This window comes from Lissotriton vulgaris, chromosome 2_1 (assembly GCF_964263255.1).
Source record: "Lissotriton vulgaris chromosome 2_1, aLisVul1.2, whole genome shotgun sequence".
NCBI lineage: Eukaryota > Metazoa > Chordata > Amphibia > Caudata > Salamandridae > Lissotriton > Lissotriton vulgaris.
In genome coordinates, this window is record NC_141687.1 from 882525815 (window position 1) to 882545814 (window position 20000).

Consider the following 20000-nt stretch of genomic DNA (forward strand, 5'->3'; position numbering starts at 1 on the left):
AGCGGATGAACTCTTTAAAAACAAGCATTTGCAATGCAATAGGTCTCGCATTGACGTGAGTTTGAGCTATTGACATTGCAAATAACAATGCCTTTTAATTTTGTTTTCTTTTTAAAAACATAAATAAAAGGCATTGTTATTTACAATGTCAATAGCTCAGACTTGTGTCAATGCGAGACCTATTGCATTGCAAATGCTTGTTTTCATTGGAGTCTAAATGAGCTTCTTAATCTGTAGCTGCACATTTATTCTGACCTAATTTTAATTACTCCTGAGCATTTCCCCTCACACTTTGCCTAGCGCCGGCCCTGTACGCTAGGGCCAATTACTAATCGGAAACATACATTTTAACATGTTTCCTACACATAGTCTTGTCATCAATGTGTGTTAAGTGGAAAGTAGCCTACTCCATAATTTGGGAGCTAAAAAAAACACGGCTTCAAGCTAAGAGCACTCTACGTGACTCAGCAACTGTAAAAAGTAGGAACACAGCTTCCGGGTCAGAGTGTAGTGCCAGATTTCCTTCTGTAAGAAAATGGAGCTCTGACAATAAAATAATTGCTGTGAGAAGGCATGTCTCATAATGAACCAGTATACGGTTTTAAGAGGAACCAGGCTCCTATGGTCCCCAAAAAAGACACCTGATAACACACATGACACAGCACTTCAGCGACCCAGATGATGGCAGTTTAAATGACGTGAGATCACCTGTAAGGATGAAAATCCTCCACTAACTGGGCCAGCTCTTCTAGCCCATTTGTCTTTTGGCATTAAAATGTACCTGTATTTTCTTCTTTTGGGCTGAATTTGAAGAACCCCCTAATCTGCAAATCTGGTGCTCTGTAGAGTCACCCATGGAGTAGCCTTGAAAGCAGAGACTGTATACTGGCATACACAATCTGTAGTTTTGAAGGGATACCCCACTCAACCCCTTTCCCAAGGGCAGCATATGTATATAGTTTTAGAGGGAAGTATCTTCGCCCAGTGGCCTTATGTAAATTTAGTCCAGTCATCCCTAATAAACTGGGGACCTTTACAACTGAACTGAAAAGATGTGAACATTTTCGACATTGATTTTGTGCACTGAACAAGCACAGAACTAGTGAGAACGGAAGATTGGAAGTGATACTCCTCATTGCCTCTATCTCCAGATGATTGCAAACATTTTTGTATGAATGGTGAAGGAAAGGGTGAGATGGCTGCTGTCCACAAACAGACAACACAGAAAGCCAACTTCTACTTTTTCTTCTCCAACCCCCTCTTGCCGTTTTGTTCCCAATATATCAGTCCGAAGGAATTACATAAAGATCCCCAGGAGAGCTGAGCACTGCACTATGTAGATGCCCGTGTCATCTAGGCACTGGACATTGCCCCTATTTCGACAAGAATGCTATTGTACCCCAGTTGAAGAAAAGATTATATGCATACAGTGTGTTTCTGTGCGCGGTTGAATGTCTTTACAAGTGCGTGTTAGCGTGTGAACCCAAGTGTGCACGCGCATGCGCGTATATACTGCAAAATTTATACAACCAGCTGGTTCCCTTCACTCTCCTGTTTCATATCTTCCTCGCGCAGCTCTGCGCAGCTGCCTTGCTCCATTGTAGCGTCCCCAATCAGTGCCTGGACTTCATTGATGCATCCGAAAGCCAGCTCGGCGGCACACGGGCCAGCGCTCCAGCAGGAACCGACTTGCTCCCGAAGCTTTGCCTTTCATCTGTAGAAGCTGGAAGCTCCTAAATATAGGGCTGGCATGAAAGATTCATGAGTCCCACAAGGTATTCATCAAAGCCACAGATGGGGCATATTTTCCATTGTGGTGAATGGTATGACATTCACTGCTAAAACGCAATGCACACTTGATTAGCATTTAAACAAGCTCAGTATCCAGCCTGGGAGGAGTGGGAGGGCGGGGGCTGCCTGCGCATGCGCAACATTTTAAAGTTTTGTTTCGTTTTGATGTCGGAGCGCGAGCCCGGAGCAACAGCGAAGTGCCGTACCTGAAGTCCCGGGACCCAGGAGGGGGCCCGGGTGAAGACCAGCGGGGAGACTGCGGGACCCCCAAGCCTAAGGGGAGAGCCCCGCGTCTTGCAGGCATGGCAGAGCAGCTAGAGTGCTCTGCGAGGCTCCCGAGAAGCCCGAAGCCCGATTAGGTAAGAGAGGGGAGGGGAGAGGGGGTTGCCTGTATGTGTCTGCCTGCGTCTGGGTGCCTGCGTGTGTGTGCATGTGTGTGTGTGTCTGTGTGCATGCACGTGCGTTAGGCTGACTTGCTGGGAATGTGGACGGAGCCGACGTGCGCGTTCACGCAGGCAAATCCAGCAATCTGCAAGAGAAGCGCGTGGCACCCTCCTGTCCCTAATTCCCCCGAGACGGCTCACTAAAGTTGTCGAACTGGAGCATCCTTCGGATGCAACTCCAGCTCGACCTAACAATGCAGGAATCCTGGGTCGACATCTGCTTAAGATGTTCTGAGAGGCAAAGGAAGTGGGAGCCTTTGCCTTGGACCTCGCCACCATTATGGTCTTCAACACACCAGGTAGGCCTACAAATCAGCGCAGCTTGTATCGTCCGAGATCCCTCCTCAACACAGAGATAAAAATACTAGCCACTATCCTAGTAAATAGATTGACATCAGTGATCTAATACACCTGCACCAATCTGGCTTTATGCTTAAATTATCTACCAGATTCAATCTTCATTGTTCAAACAAGTGGCTGGAGATGGGCCAAAATAGCGAAGAACCTAATTTGGTCTTGTTTTTGGATAATAAACATTTGATGGAGTCCATTAGCCCATTTTGAGAAAGGTCCTCGTGAAGTTTGGGTTCGATCCCAAATGTAATGCATGGATTAACCTACTATATACAGATCCAGTAGCTAGAGTCAAGAGTGAACAGCGAGTTATCTGCTGAATTTCCCATAGGAAGGGGCACAAGACAAGCATGCCCTCTATCACCCATGCTCTTTGCCCTAGTGTTAGAACCCCTGGACATCATAGTCTGGACACACCCGGATATAGTGGAATTAAGAATAATGAAAAGGGCTCAAGTGACTAACAAATATTGTTGTATGTAGGTTATGTTCTTCTGTATTTATCTAGACCATCTAGGTCACTGCCTACTACATTCTATATATTCAAAAGATACGACTTTCCTGTTTCGGTAAGCCCAACCGCCCGGGCACTTCCATGGATGCCCTTTACAAGCGCAAACTTGTTTGTTTAGCCACCGACTTGTCATCTCACAAATTTGCTCATTCTTTTTTAGCGAGGCGAGTTGACGATTCCCCCGATTCACAGATCTGATTTCTAACGTGGCAATTCAAGCTCCCTTCACAGCCCGCAGATTCGGGACCCTATGGTAAGATACGTCTGTATCGTCTGGCAACTGTTTGCCTTTTTATGAAACTGGGGTTGTGTCACTAATTACACGCCTTGTCCCGCAGGTCCCTCAGCATTTTCCATTAATCCCTCTGCTCTCCAGGACACGCTACCCTTCATGAGAAAGGTACCCTCACAGGCTACATTTCATGATTAGATCCTGTGTTCCTTTTTAAGTAACACCATTCTTACACACAATTTTTGTATTCTTTCCTTATTATTTTCATTTAATGACTGCAGGATCCTTCTGCAATGAATACGTTTCTTTGGATACACTCTTATTGGTAAGCTGTGTGACTCCAGGTGTTGTAGTGCTCACTAGTGTTCTTTCTGTTTCAAACCTGCATACATAGGTTCTGCTTTTCCAGAGTGGTCTGGCCCTGAGGAGAATCCCCACGACTGCTAGGGATTCGAAACATGTAGGCCCCTTTTCCCCTTGGTCTGCTTTTGGTTGCCCTAGTGTTTAACTGTGTTACACCAGGATTGATAACTATACACCCACTTTTGTACAAAACTTTGAAAAAGTTAATCTAATTGAAATGTAAGGAGTGTATTGTCTTGATTTGACTTTTCTTTCAGTGTACAGCAGACTTATTACTTCTCCCACTGGTGTATTAACCCCCCAGTCTGTGGGAAGTATCTTAGTATGAATGGGTGAATGTTCGTGGTACGACTGTGATATGTCTGATTTATGACTGTATGGCTGAGATTTTATCTTGTTCTGTGTCCTTTTTCATTATTGTCACAAAATATTCCACTGACATTATGCACTAAGGTCAAATTCATTAGCAATGTAGTGGATTCTATCGCTCCGGCCAGAATCGCTACGTCACGCAGAGAATCTCCCTCTGCTCCGTGGTTCTCCCCTGAGCTGATGGCCGAAAAAAGTAAATGCAAAAAGCTGGAGCGCCTTTGGCGAGCAAATTATTGCGAATCAGCCAAAACCAGCTATAAAAAAGCCCTCCATGCCTTACATTTATCCATAAATAAAGCTAAAAAAATCTTCTTTGCGACCTCAATCCAGCAGGCGGAACAACCGAGTAAAGAAGTTTTTAAGATAGTTAAATCTTTCTTTAAGCCAAGAGCCATTGAGACGGATATTATTCCATCCGCAAGACTCTGTGAAACCATTTCTGATTTCTTTAACACCAAAATATTAAAAGTGTATGATACTTTCACGAATCCCGAGCCGACATCTATGGATGAGCTTAGAGTTTCTGAGCCACCCGCTTCCTCCTTATTTCAATTTCAGCCCATCACCCTCTTGGAGGCACTGAAAGAAATAAATAAATGTAAATCTGGGGCACCTGATGATCCATGCCCACCTAAACTCTGGAAATTAATGTCTGACGCAATCGCAGTCCCCCTCCTACACATATGGAACACGTCCATCACAACAGGCATGTTCCCGGACTGTTGGAAACAGGCCACTCTTCTCCCGCTAAAAAAAAAACCCCAAGGCGCGCCGGATGACCTGAGCAATCTCCGACCCATCTCCCTTTTAGCAGCCCCTGGCAAAATGCTCGAAAAACTGATCCAACGGCAGATTAACAGCTTTATTGAAGAAAGCGGTGCCCTACATGAAACTCAATCTGGCTTTAGGGCCGGCTTTAGCACCGAGACGGCCCTCATTGAGGTTGCCGAGTCAATCAGATGGTCCTTAGATTCAGGGGCATCAGCTATGCTGGTGCTCCTGGATCTATCCGCTGCTTTTGACACGGTAGATCATAGCAGACTGCTGATTCGACTCAAGGACATTGGCCTTGGAGATAAAGCACTTGACTGGTTACACTCCTACCTCACAGAGCGGTCCCAGAAAGTGGCTCTGGGCCCCTTTTCCTCTGAACCTAAAAGCCTCTGGTGTGGTGTCCCACAGGGGTCTGCACTCAGCCCTCTGTTGTTCAATGTGTATTTGGCCCCGCTTTTCACCTTGATTGCTAAATGGGGGGTAAAGGCAATATCATACGCGGATGACACTCAATTGGTCTTCCCCTATACAGACACGTCAGAGGCAGCTTTTAGTAAAATCAGGGGCTGTCTTCGAGACGTGGCCAAATGGATGAACACTAATAAACTCAAAATGAATGCGAGCAAAACAGAGGTCTTATTTTTTGGAAATCTCAAACACCCCCCTCCAGACCTCTGGTGGCCTACGGAAATGGGCCCTGCCCCATCCCCTGGTACCCATGCAAAAAACCTAGGAGTAAGGTGGGATGAGAACCTGTCCTTCTTGCCGCATATACAACAGCTTACCGCTGGCTGCCTGCACAAACTCAGAAATTTGCGAAAATTCCTGCCCCTGCTACCAGTCGAGTGTCGAAAAACAGTTGTTCACGCAACAATCACATCACGTCTCGACTATTCTAATGGCCTTTTTCTTGGTCTGCCCAAATATGCGGTGCAACGCCTACAGATCGTGCAGAATGCGGCTGCGAGATTGATAAAACGGGTCCCTTTCAGGCAGCATATCTCTCCGCATCTGCACGAGCTGCACTGGTTGCCAGTGGCCAGCAGAATTAAGTTCAAGGTGCTTACCTTGGCTTTTAGAGCACTAAAAGGCTCTTGTCCCAACTACTTAAAACTTCGACTCCCCCGTTACCTCCAAGAACGAGAGCTCCGCTCAAACTCCCTGCTCAAACTAATTACTCCCCGTGTGAGGAAAGCTAGACTTGGAGGCAGGTCCTTTTCTGTTGGCACGGCTAAACTATGGAATACCTTGCCCCCTGTCATCCAATCTGCCACAACAGAAGCTAGCTTTAGGAAGCTCCTAAAAACTTGGCTCTTTATGCAATAATTTTGATCTTCCCCTTGACTACTCGCTCTTGGCTGTAGGACTCGCTAGCGCCGGGACACCTCACCTGAGGTAGCTGTTCGCGCTTTATAAGCATCTGTATTATTATTGTACCTTGCAATATATTTTGTAGAATAAACAGCTATTAAAAAGCATTTCCCAGTTTTGAATAGAATTCTTTATTTGGTTGACATTACAGTATCAGTATTGGCATTTCTCCTCTGTTTTGTTTCCCACATTTCAGCTGCTATGTTTGGTTCAATAGCCCGTGGTGGCTCGCCGGACCCTGTATTCACAATTGACCAGAATTTACGCAAGTCCCTGGCGGCAAGGGCAACAGTCGAATTGGCCCACTTATCATGGTCCCATTCTGCCTTAGCACAGTTAATCAGTCGTTTGTACTCTGATCTCCCGGCTTGTGTTTTTGATTTATTATTGTTTTGTTTCAGAGCCGTGACTAACTCTGCTTTTGCCTTTCTACTGGCAGCATTGTACCACAAACTTATTTGGCGCTTTTTGTTCCGTTTTGTCACGCAGGGATTGAATATCTCTGCTATGGTGCTTGTCAAGTCCCCGTGAAGGGCTTGAAGCTTTTTATCAAAGTCTGGGAGATGAGGTTTTGCGATTAAAGTGCCAACCTCTTCTAATACGGGCATTATCCGCGAGTACAGTTTGCAGACATCCTCGGGGTGCGCTGCTAGTTTATCCCGCCTGACTCTATGTCTATCAATGGATAGAGTCATCCTGATATCAGGGTCATCGGGCCCGTTGGAGATATTTTTACCAATTCCAGGCAGGGACAATTCCAGGGTTAGCGCATTATGATCACTCTCGACTCTTGGGGTAACCCTGAAGTCACTGACCCTGGGCCATAGTCTGGTTTCGACTCGTATATAATCCAGCCGTGACTCCTGTCCAGGTTTATTGAACGTGCATTTGGGCGGGATGTCCAATTGCAGACGACCATTACAGGCCTTAATTGAATGGTTGAGGGTTAATGCCGTAATTTGGATGGCAAGGGCCGTTCATGACCTAGGCGGAGGCGCCTCGGTTGCTGGTATTGACGAGGATACGCCATCACTCAAGCCTGTTAAGGGCTCAAAGTGGCAATTCAGATCGCCCCCTGCCAGAAAAAAGTATCCCTTGCGATGGTGTCTAAGAAGATGGACAATTCCTCAATAGTTTTTGGCTCTCTAGTTATACTGACGGGGCGAGAATATACGGTGACCAAAGCAAGCTTAAAGGCATTAGGCCATTCTAGAACAACGCATTGGACATCCTCAGAGAGGGTATTCACTGACTTGGCCTTACATCCCAGGTGGGAACCCACCCAAATGGTGAGACCCCCTGATGGGCGTTCCCCCCCCCAGCGAGCCAGGACGTTAAATGAAGCAAAACCAGCACGTATTTGGTCCTCACTCGCCCAAGTCTCCTGAAAGAGGCATACGTCATTTTTATCTATAAGCGTACCCACTCCGGGCAAGCCATTTTGTTAGGCAGGCCTGCTAGGTTCCAAGACAGTACCATTAGTATACCTAAATCACCAATGGTGGGATGACGCCCTTCCCGAGCCCTGAAACCCCTTTCATTTGCATTAACAATAGTAGGATCACCTAGTTGAATAGATAGGGTATTTGGGCCAGGCGCCGTGTTGAGCTGGTCTGTGGTGAGAGAGGTTGGGCTAGCTTGTAGCTGTGGGAAAGTAATGGATTCCGGGCTGCCACCTACAGTCCTGCCTCCTTGACTACTGGTGGGCCCACTTGTCCTGGTCATGAAGTTATTAAGTCCAGGCGCTTGACTGGGTCCCATAGAGACCTCTTGCTTGTACTGCAGTCAATCGACCATATCCAAACAGCTATACCGATTATGGACTGAAAAGTGGGTCAACAAGTGGGACTGATCAACCCTATCCCTATTTGTCCTGTGCACCCCTCCCGCTTCCACTCTCACCCAGTCCGCCTTCGACCCAGGATTGGGTCTAGAAGTGGAACACAAAGAAGCAGGTGGGTGAAAGTAATGGGATACGGTCCTTGGGTCCCTGAAGTTAACCAAAATGCAGTCGCCAGTGATGTTTTTTGGCCTGTTGCACACCCAGGATAAAAGATACACCGCAACAACGAAATCATAACGTTTATGAGGGTTATCAAGAAATAACCATTGGTTATTGTAGATACAAGTGTCCATTCTCTTTGGTGATTATTAAGGCACACCCAGGATACCCTTCGAACCATGAGAATCTTACTATCATTTTTTCAAATAACTGACTAACCTATCCACCACTTAAAATGTACTTGCATGTTTCACTAAACTAACTCAACACTAATCCTCTATGGGTCCCGGAGTAGCGTGCTACTCGCCGAAAAAGCGCTTCAATGCCTCATATGGGGGTAGTAAGCGCTACATAATTACAATACAATACATTACTGGTATGGCGTGTGCTGTAGGGAAATAAAGTGAGCTGGTTCAACCTGCAAAAGTAATACCACTCCAATATAGAAATGTTTACACAAGTTTGCAAGATTTAACAATATCTGGATATTTATAAAGCTCCTAATTTACTGGAAGTCAAGTACAAATCTACTTGTTAAAACTTATATTTCCCTTTTCTCCCAGTGGAAATAGACTTTCCATGTTTGAAATGATCTGAAAGGGGGTTTTTAGGAGATTCAGAACTCAAGGGCACACTGCCTCAGTTTTTACGTTACAGTGTGTGATGTAGATTGTTGATGTGTAGTGCGTGAAGAGCAGACGGAAAACACCCTTAACCGTCTAAGAAAGTCAAAAGACTAGGCAAAATTACAAAGCTATGCTCTCGCAACTACAATAAGTTATCACAGATAAAGTACAATGACTGATGAGAATTAATGAACAGAAGCAGATTCTTTTGTGTGTTTCTTGTCACAGCAAGATGTTGGTTTACACGAGAGACAACCACCGGGAACCACCAGAGGAGGGATACCATACCACGGCACACCTCCACAGAGGAGACGCACCCGTTCCCTTTAAGCAGCACAACGGATGGATCCCCTCCCGGCTTCCGCCTGATACGCACCCATATTCAGAGTGCTAACACTCGAAGACTATCACCTACCAATAAGGCGGAACTTAACGAGATAAAGTGCTTCTTGCACGTGACCCTATTGGATATACACTTCCATACCAGTCACAAATCTGATTCTGACAAACATAGTGAACGCAACCACGAGGTCCAGACTAATTTCAACCCATACATTTGAAGTTGAACTTTAAGCCCTGAAGAGTCGTGTTGACTCAACTGTACACGACGAAACACGTGTCGGCTATTTGTGACATTCCTCAAGTCTGGAGAAAATAAACCAACATCTTGCTGTGACAAGAAACACACAAAAGAATCTGCTACTGTTCATTAATTCTCATCAGTCATTGTACTTTATCTGTGATAACTTATTGTAGTTGCGAGAGCATAGCTTTGTAGACTTTCCATGTTTAACCTCCCTTACAACTTCAGAAAATGTTTTATTCCCGTCCTTATATGGAGTGAATTTTGACCTTTTCCATGGCGGGAAGCGGCTGTAGAACAGTTGAATTCCCCCAAATATTTAAGTTTGTTTGGTTGCAGAAACTCACAAGTTAATTTGGCCCCAGAACAACTTCTTTTCTACCGCGGGGAACGTGACCTGATTTGCCAACACAAAAACCTTCATGCGATTAAATCCTTTGAACTGAAAAACAAAATGTTTGCTTATTTAAGCATGCGACAGCTGCATAGAAAGCCCTTAGCATTTTGATTTCAATAGGACTTTTCAAAGTTGATCCAATTGTAAAATGTAAATGTCAAGGAACTTACATAACATTTAATATGTGCTTCTAATTGCAGCAAAGGAACTGCTACATTGGAAGGAGTTCAGATATGCCTTATAATTACCCAATAAGGTTAGGTGGAGATTGCAAGACTGGGGTAAATCGCCTTGATCCTTATTTAACAACATGGTAATATTAGTACAAGTATAATCCGAGTTTGTTTCCTGTAATGTATTGAGAAATAGAAGGAAATATTCCATGGAAAGTTGCCAGAGTAATTCATAAGGTAGTCCCTCAGACTAAAGACTGAAAAAGAGCAGTGATATATCCTCAACAGTCATTATCAGAACTCTGGAATCATGTAAGTGCTGACATATTCAGAGCGCTGCAGTTATCAGAAAGTTAACCTAATCCGAGCGTGTGCATTTTCAAAGTCTGTGAAGATTGTCATTTTTGAGATAAAAAGAGCCATGGTAAGTTCAGAGAGCATTAGAACTAAATTTGGGCATTGCTAGAATCCAATACATAACCGAAGAAGAGCACCGGCATAATCAGGGAGGGTAATACCATAGTTCTGATGTAATGAGAATGCTGCACAATTGGTCACCTTGTTGCATGGCACCAAAATGGAACAAGCATTTTTCTTATTTTTTTTTTTTTAAGACAAATAGATCCCTGAAGCATTTAGCCCAGTCAGCAAGTAGATTTTTAGATACAATTCTACATCTCTGAGATGCCAATTTAATTAAAGCGGTTTCCAATTATATCAACTAGAATAATTCTAACATGCTCATTAGTATTGATGAATGATTGTTCCTAATGCAATATGCCTTCAAAAACACTACAGTACTGTCAGGGGGCAACTCTATTGACACTTTAAACAAACTTGTGTCGTTTGACTTGGACCGGGCAGATCTAAGAGAACGAAGAAAACAAGCATTAAAAATGCAATAGGAATCGCCTTTGATTAGGCTAAAGCCATTTGCTTTGCTATACAATACCATTAGCAATGCAAATGGCTTTAACTTAATCAAAGGCAAGACCTATTGCATTTTTAATGCTTGTACAGGGCATACTGTGCACAGAGTGCCTTCTCGGGGTCAGGGTGTGCAACTGTCTCACGGTGCAGGTCAGTAGGTCACATGACTTGATCATCCAATCCTTGGCCTCTGCGAACGAACTGAGTGCCTTCTCGTGGTCTGGGTGTGCAAACGTTTTTGTTTTTAGGTCTCGGCAAGTGTGGCTGCGCAATGCGCAGCTCGATAGGCGAGATTTAATGTTTTTGAGGACTTTCAGTAAAAGGCTTCAAGCCCCGCCCCTCTTTCCCATTGGCCGGCGTCACAGTTTATGCTAAACAATGGCCAGCCATTGGGAAAGAGCTGTTTGGGTCATGTACTTTCGGCTTTTTCGGCCGGCCCACTTGGACGGGCTTGTCTGCCTTCCATGCGTCGCAAAAGGTTTCTTATCTTCCTGGGCCCATGTGTTTTAAACACATGGCCCCATACAGACAAAATCGTTTTGCTACGGACGAAAGTGAAAGCGGACCGTGCTTGTTTATTCTTCAGTCCATATGTAGCATGGAGATCTTCTGTCACGGTGGCTACAGATATTCCTTAGTCAAAGAGGGCAAGTTTCTCTTCAGGAGGAGGCAAGCATAAATGTGAACTATTGGTTCGAGTGTGTTTTCTCCACACGGTAAAAGCAGAATGAGCATAAATGTGAACTATTGGTTAGAGTGTGTCTTCTACACATGGTAAAAGCAGACTGCCTGGTAGCGCTGTGAAGGCTTTTCATTCAGCGCTTGCAGCCCCGGCAACCTCTCGCAGCTCTTGAAAGCAGATTCGAGGGAGCGGGGAAGGCACCCTTTGACCGTGCAGCATAGAGGAATGTGAGTGAAATGCGCGTCTCCTCATGGAAAACTACCTCACAAGCAGTCGGGCCTCTAGCGCCACTCTTGATTTTCACAGTAATAGGAGCTGCATAAAACCTGACAAGAGATTTCTCATTAGAAGTTGCAGTGCCACTGGGAATGGGATTGGAAATCTATTTATATAACGCTTACAACCCTTATGAGGCATTAAAGCGCTCTCTGGCAGGTAGTATTCTACTGCGTTACTCAGAGTTAGTAGTTAATCCAATGATTAATAATTATTGGTGTAAATGCATTGGTTAGTCCTATGCTCTCCAGAAACCAACCCATTTTCTTGAGTTTCTGGGGGGGTTGGGGGGCAGGGGGACATGGAGCATGCATGGTGTGGTAGCATACTGCCATTACAGGCAACACATCTTCAATTGAAATGACTTACATTTTCACAGATATACTGATAAAAATATACAGCGCACAAACGATAATTTGTTGAAATTTCATTACCTAGTGTATTGATTTGTTTTAGTCGCATTAAAATATATGTGTCTACCAAACTTCAGAATTACCCCAAAAAATGCTTCATTTGTGCCCTCATAATTCGGACACATTCTGAAATTTCTGCAGTTCATTACAGACATTTACATGTTGTTCTAGGAAAAATAAAAAAAACAGCGTGCTGTTTTCCTCAAGCACAACCCCAGTAGCCAGTATGATTGTCACATAAATCCTCTCATTTTAAAGTCTAAGAAAGAAAAATAAGAGGCAAGGCTCCCTGAAAGACAGACATTGACATCTGATCTCGGTCTTTGAATGCACAGCAAATGTGAAAATATAAGAAAAAGATTTAAAGGCCTGTTTACAGAATTCCAGTACTGGTGGAAGAATACAGTAAATAGGATTTGGAAAATAATGGGGGGGGGGGGGGGGGGGGGGGACAATCTCAAGCTGGACAGCCTAAAACAAATAAAGAAAGCAAACCGAAAGCAAGCAAATGTGAGCTACAAATTGCAAACCCAATGGGTAAGCAATGGGTTGAATGTATTCCATGGGAAGCTTTTCGAATGTCCCCGAGATGAGTTTTTGAAAAAAAGACAGCTGTGCTGTCTGATAGGCTTAGACCTAAACATTAGCTGTGGCCACTTTTCCTTGGCTATGCTAGTTCCGCCTAGAAACATCCCAGATCGCTTCATCTCTCCTGGACAAGATGGTTTTATGTCTGATATTAAAGAAGACCTTTTGTTTTACTTAAATTGTAATATACTTAATTATAGGGGCTTTCAGACAGCCCTCTTCACCCAGTGGTCTGTAATTGGTTCATTCACATTTTTCTTCTACCCACCAAGGTAGGGGGTAATGAGGCTGCCCACTTCAGCCCGGTGGTCAACTTTACTGTAGAGTAACTGCATTCTGATCTTTCACAAGCACATCCTCACAGTTTCCTTAACCCCTTCCATGCTCATGACTGAACGGTTCCGTCATGAGCGTCGGTTGAGCTGTGCTCAAGACGGAACCGTTCCGTCATGAGCCGATAGGCTCATTAGAACCTTCAGCACAGCGCGAAAATTCGCGCCACGCTGAAGGGGTTAAGTGCCACAGACTGCTATGCAAGGTATGCTTTTTGAGACCAAAAATATTTTTTTCTTTTTAAACAATGTTTATTTGTTAAATTGGTGTGGGGTCGGCAGCTTTCCTGACAATGTTTTTCCAAAATCAGGACAAAAAGCAAGAATCGACAAAGCCAAAGGGATGGTGGTCAATGCAAGACTATGCATTTGCCAGTGATTTTTTGGTAGAAATGGACCTAAATTACTCCCTCCTAGTTAAGTTTATTTCAATATTTTACCCATTCTCTTAATCAGAGTTGTTTCATGCCCCCTTTACCAATGACTGGTTGAGTTCAACAAATGAAGTTCTTTGCCATGCAATTTATTTAATTACAGCCTCACCAATGAAGTAATGCTTTTCTTTGCTGCAAATCTTGCCATTCTGATTGGGATTCTGGCTGCTTTTTCCATCCCTCTCTTACATGGTAATTGACTATTTCAGTTGTGTCAGTACTCTGGTGAGCAAATAGAATAAACATTTGTTTGCATCACGTTATCCTAGAGTTGTTCATGGGAGTAAGCAATTGTTTTGCTACTTTCACCATAGAAAGGGCACAAAACATTGTTTTCCAATTATTCTCTGAGGTTCGGTGGGCAGGTACATTTTTCACTCATGGCAGTGCCCCCATTATTGGATCCAATCTGTAGCAGGTTGTTCCTTGGACACAGAAACAGGATTCGATCCTCATTGGATTGCAAAGGGTGCATGTAAGGTTTGGGGTAGACAATAATAGAATATGCCTTTGCAAGTAATTCCTTAAAGTCAGTTAAATGTAGCACTACTAACAAGAGTTCTGAAAGGTTGATGGACAATATCCTAATCCAATGTACCCTGTGTATTGTGCCTTGTCCAAGGAAAAGGGTGCAGAGACATGCAAAGCTTAATAAGCGTTTAGTTTGGCTTAAGGACTAGTACATCACTGTACCTCTTCACATTTGATAGTCCTCAATGGATGCCTCTAATCTATCTTCCAAAAAACAGGTATTCAAAAGGCCATATTGGTTTTGTAGATTTAGGACACTAGTTAGTCTGGATTGCATGCTTTTCCCAATCGAGGTGGATATGGGCAAAGATGGGGGCGAGATGAACCTTGAGCAAAGATATTTCTCCTACCAGCCTCTCAGCTATCAGCCTTCTTAGATGCTCACAACTTTCAGACTAAAATAAAGACAAGGGACTACAGAACGGTGACTGACATTTCTCAGCGAGCAGATTTCTTGCACAATCCTGACCATCAGGTTGGTCCAACATACAGTTGGGTGTCATGCTTCCAAAAGCACTGCCTAAGAAGACATACCACACTCCCAACAACGTCTCAAATAAATGTTCAATAGAGGACTTCAGTATCCTGCAATAATTAAATACCCAGGTTGCATAAAAAAGAGGAACAGCAACAATTTCACCATTTTGCAACAAGCAGGTCTCCCTAGAACTCAGCAAATAAAAGGATAAGCCTGCCCAAATAATGGACAACCTGGTGTGCTTTAACTTGTTTATTCAACCGCCGAACATTCCAAGCAAGAAAGTGCAACATAGTTGCCTAACCGCCGAGCATTCCAAGCAAGAAAGTGCAACATAGTTGCCTAATTCCAGAGGTGCAACACCGATTAAGAAAAGGCTGATAGCTAACATCTAAAATCAACAAGCGAGTCTCAAGAACCTCACCATAATTCCCCACTAATAATCTTGCATTACATACACATAAATCAATAAACTAGCACACACTAAACTGCACGTGGAAAAACCTACCCTCCATGGTGTTATGCTAACGGGTAATAATTTTTACTGCCATCGGTCTTCAGAATGAATTACACGCATTTACAGACTTAATGTCTGTGACTTGCTATTTCACACTCTACAACACAGAGATAGCCTATGTAAATCTTCAGAATGCTGCCTTTTGGTAGAATAAACTGGCCTTTTAGTTTTAAGCAGTGATGTGAAATGCTACCATGCATACAAGTGGTGAATCTCTGAACTAGTCTCTGAGACATGGTGCACACACTTCCTCTGATGCAAAGCATATGCTGCACACAATCTTAAACTACGCAGGGCAGATTATCCATAGTCACCATGTTAACATGTAGTAAACACTACAGAGTGAATGGCTAATTGCAATACTAAGCAACACAAGATGATGAACAGTGTGCTGAAACTTTTCAAACACTCTCCCCCACTCACAGATCTGGGTTTAATCCATTATTCTGTGGCTCACCATACTACCACAGTTTGGACCCGGCCATATGCAAATCAGTCTTGACCCTTCTCCCCATAGGAACAGTTCAGTTTGAACTGCAAGGCCAGGTTCGCCCTAAGTTGGAAGGATATGCCCGGACATAGGTCCCTTGCTCACGTTGCCCCTGGATTCAAGCAAGCCTGACTGATGAGGGGCGTTACCCATAAAAGGGTCCAGATTGCTTGTTTCCAGTACAGTGAAGACCTGGCTTTCCAGTTTGGGCTGGACTGTTCTCATAAGGAACAGGGTCAAGACTGATTTGCCTATGTCTGGGTCTGAACTGGGGTGGCGAAGTGAGCAAAAGAACGATGATGGATTCAATCCATTACTAACAGTGACTTGGGGTGAGTTTCTGGAAAGTTTCAGCGCTCCGTCCATCGTCTTACTGTGATTGCAATACTAAATCAGGACCAGAGGCTTCAGAATATGCTTCTCTTATTTTGCTGCAAAAACACAGCAGCCAATCATGTTATAGTAAACATATCAGAACTTCATTTCCCTTGATCTGAAGTATGACATTAGCACCCCTTCTGCCAAGCAGGGATCTGCCAGCCCTAGAAAGACCTGCTATCCCCACAGTAATTCCTCTTTCTTTGCTGCTCCAGCGGCATGAGATAAGTGCATTTTCTAGAATAATGTGATTACCATTAAGTATACAGTGTTTAATTGTTTAATGTTATATTGCGAGACGATTTCATATAGCTCATTTATAAACATTGTCGTTTGATCATGTAATACGGTCTGTGCTGCAAGAGCACATGTCCCACCAATCGGCACTTTCCCAAGTTGGCGCAGCATTTTCCCTCCAATTCTAGCAGGCCTTGAGGAACTGGAGGGTTTCGGGAGACGCTGGGTCTTTAGGAGCAAGCTTTGTTCTACATTGTGCAATCCTGAGCACCCAGCACTCATAAGATATGTTTGGCATGGAAGCAATAGGTTTGTTGGTATGACAAAATCTCTAATCGTACCAAGACGCAGTCATGTTGCGAGAGTTACCAGGCAGCCATAAACTTTGCGTACTGTGCCGTTTAAAAGTTTAATGAAGATTGCACTAGAGAGTTGCTGCAAACTGCTGGAGATCAATTGCATATTACTTTAAAGAAATCTTTTGGGCCTGTTGTTAAATTAGTCACCTTAGCTGGTTAGCAGGTTTAGACACCTCCTTATTTGGTACACATTCGGTGAGGGGTGCAATGGCCTTTAAGTTGTACTCTATAGGATTCCTTTCGGAAGACATCGTGGTGGCAGCTGACTGGTCTTCAAATTCTATGTTTAAGATTTTAGATCAAAAGCCAATTTTAGACGTTGCTTCTATTCTTGTGGTCAGCTTTGAACAAGCATAATTTCAAGCCACTGACTGGACATAGAATAAACATATTTTATAGCAATTGTGTCAAGAATATTCTATTAAGGACATGTAGGTGAGGATTGTCCCACTCATGCTTAATGTATTCCATTCATGCATATTTGAGGAATGTTTAATCATAATCTGCTGCCCTCTCTAGTTATGATACAGAAATACTTGCGAGATATTACGTTTGGTATATTTTATTCACAAGTTTGGATGGCAAGCAGAGTTGAATGCCAGGGTAACAAGCATAGTTTTGGTTGAGATGTTCCAGCTCATACAGGAAGATTCGGTTTTCACTTCACTGAGGTCATCCTGATGGCATACTCCAAGATACATGAAAGCGTTCACTTGAATGACAATTGCAAATGTTGTGGTTCCATTTGGCTAAGATAGTGGGAAAGAAAAAGACAGGACTATGGGGAAAGCAGGTCTTATAGGGCTTGCAATGCACTGATAGGCAGAAGGGGTGCTTTTGTCATAGTGCAGATCATGAGATTAAGTTCCGATATATTTACTTCAACACGATTGACCGCTGTATTTTTTGCAATAAACTAAGAAACATAATCCTCGCCCATGTGTCGCCATCTAGTAGTTATTAGGGGTGTTTAACTGAAAGTATGTATATATATATATATATATATCAATCAGTGTACTTGTAGAGCGCACTACATACCCGTGGGGGTCTCAAGGCACTGAGGGGGTGCCGCTATTGCTCGAAGAGCCAGGTCTTGAGGAGTCTTCTGATATACACACTAACAGTCTTATCTCTTCTTCCATTGGTCTGTTGTGTCATTTACATCCCCCCTAGACCCCCAAAATCCAACATGGGCAATAGGTCAGCCTACTTCAGAAATAAGATAACCTCATTCAGAGTAATTGCATAGTGCTCTTTCACAAGAGCACAGCCCCCTTCAGTACTGGGGGCTACAATGGAACGAGTGCTTTTTGCGTTCACAAGAATAACTGTTTTTTAGCAATAACTTTCTATACTGTTTGTAAGCACCCCGAAAATAAATGTTTACATAAACCCATGCCAAGACGAGCATTAACAAAGCTATAAGGCATATGCAGCGGTGCCAGACCTATTGGATTTACCAATGCTTCTGATTATGTTACATGCGTAGGTTACTATTTATTTCATTTGGCACTTCGTTGTTGCTTTATGAAAAGAAATGCAGAAAGTAAAATGAAGCAAAATAAAATACAACAGTAGATTGCACTCTAACCGTAGTTTAAGTACTTCTTCTCTATGTGTAACAGTTACATTGCATAATGTGCCTCAGAAAACGGTGAAGGAGGGTGGATTTATTTTGATCACACGGAGCACATTTTATTCATGAATGTGCACGAATAAGAAGATTCTCGGCCAGGTGAATAAAAACAGCACGCGAGAACAAATTCATACCAACGGTGTAAAAGCAACAATATAATTGTCAGCTGGACTGGGGAAAAAAACTGGACAGAATGAAGATAACTTTATGACAAGGGGTCTGGTTGGCAATTCTACGTCTAGCGATGTAAAGTTTTCACGAGCTATGTGTGGTTCTAACATATAACAGCTCTTTTCTTCTAACTCTGAACTTATAACCTTGCAATTACAACGGTAACACAACATTAAAACTACCACGGTGAAATGTAAGTATAACAAAAACAAAGTGAGAATGATGCATCCATGACAACTTTAGCAGAGATGGTCAGTAACAACAGAAACACAAACAGCAGAGAAAAGTGTCGATGCAATCCAAGTGACAGGAGCAGAGTTCCAGTTCCTTGGAGATTTCAGATTCTTCCAATCAACAAGCCAGTAGTTGATAAAGTCGGGGTTAGAATTAGGTTTGCATAGTTTCTATAAAAAAAAATAGGACTACAGGTAATAGATACAAGTGGGAGGAAAAACTAAATTAGAGCTGGAAGCTAACATATGGGCAGCTAGCGTGGGCTCCAAAGTTATGAACTGCCAGCGATGTGCGCAATGTCTAGGACCAGGATCACCTTCATGCAACAAGCCTTTGCTCAGCCTCAGTAAACTGCCACTGGCTTAGGCTTTCACTTAAGACCACACCTCCCACTGAGGTCTGCACCGTATACACACCACGGGCCCAGCAGCAGGCAGTGCACGCAGCATGATCTCCCCTGCACGCAAACACGCAGGGCCCCAAATCCAGTTCTCTCATTCACGCAGCAAGACGGAGAGGGGACAAATAAGCTGAGGAATATGTAGCTGTGGGTGCCCCATCAGTCTGGCACCCTCTGTAGTCCCAGCGCGCAAACCCTCTTAAGCCCAATAGATTTACTTACGCGGAAGAAGCCCGCGTCCATCTTGCCTCTCTCGGAGAGCTCTCGAGGTCCCACAATGCAGTGCGAACGGGAGGAGGAAGCCCCAGCTCAACAGCACGCGGGGCAGAGGAGACGCATGGACCTAGAAAGGGGACTGAACGTAGGGTCCCATCCTCGCAGGAAAAAGAAAGAAGACGATACCGGAAAATTCCAATAGAAGTGGCGAAAGTTGACTCGAAACGAGAATCTGAGTAGACGAGGTGAGCAGCGGCTCAAAATATACTGCGTTATATTTTCCTATAAATGTGTGAAAATTGTGTATTTTGAGCTAAACCTTAAATAATTAATCCAACTACATTTAATCAGAATTTATATACTTTGAGCATGTCGTTTATCAAACATATTCCATACCTCCATGAAGTTCGTTGTATTCTTTTATGATTTATTTATAGTTAAGCTCGTGTTTTGCCTGTGCTGTATCATTTGGATTTGATTGGCATGCGCTTATATTTTCATTTGTAAACCTGCTTCCATTCTACCTGTATACATATATCAGTGTTCTGGATCGCTGTCAGTTCACTGAAGGCAGCTGAGTGGGAAGGAAGGTCAAGAAGGATGTATCCCAGTATACGGTCTTTTAATTAATAAACTTCAACTTCTAAAAACATTTACTCAACAATTTTGGCGACGAGTGTTAAAACACCGGGAACCCTGTCAG

The 20000-nt window shown here is 43.6% G+C and overlaps 1 protein-coding gene across 3 annotated transcripts in view; it reads right to left on the bottom strand.

The window, feature by feature from the left end:
- Positions 1-19361, bottom strand: part of SRRM1 (serine and arginine repetitive matrix 1) — a 605541-nt gene extending 586180 nt beyond the window's left edge. For 2 of the 3 annotated variants that reach the window (XM_086956396.1, XM_086956395.1), the window contains exon 1: positions 19304-19361. In XM_086956396.1, the coding sequence (XP_086812522.1) occupies positions 19304-19324 (21 nt within the window). In that variant the 5' untranslated portion in view covers positions 19325-19361. The remainder of the gene's footprint in view (positions 1-19303) is intronic. The other variant, XM_086956397.1, reaches the window with a different exon arrangement.
- Positions 19362-20000: the final 639 nt, after the last annotated feature.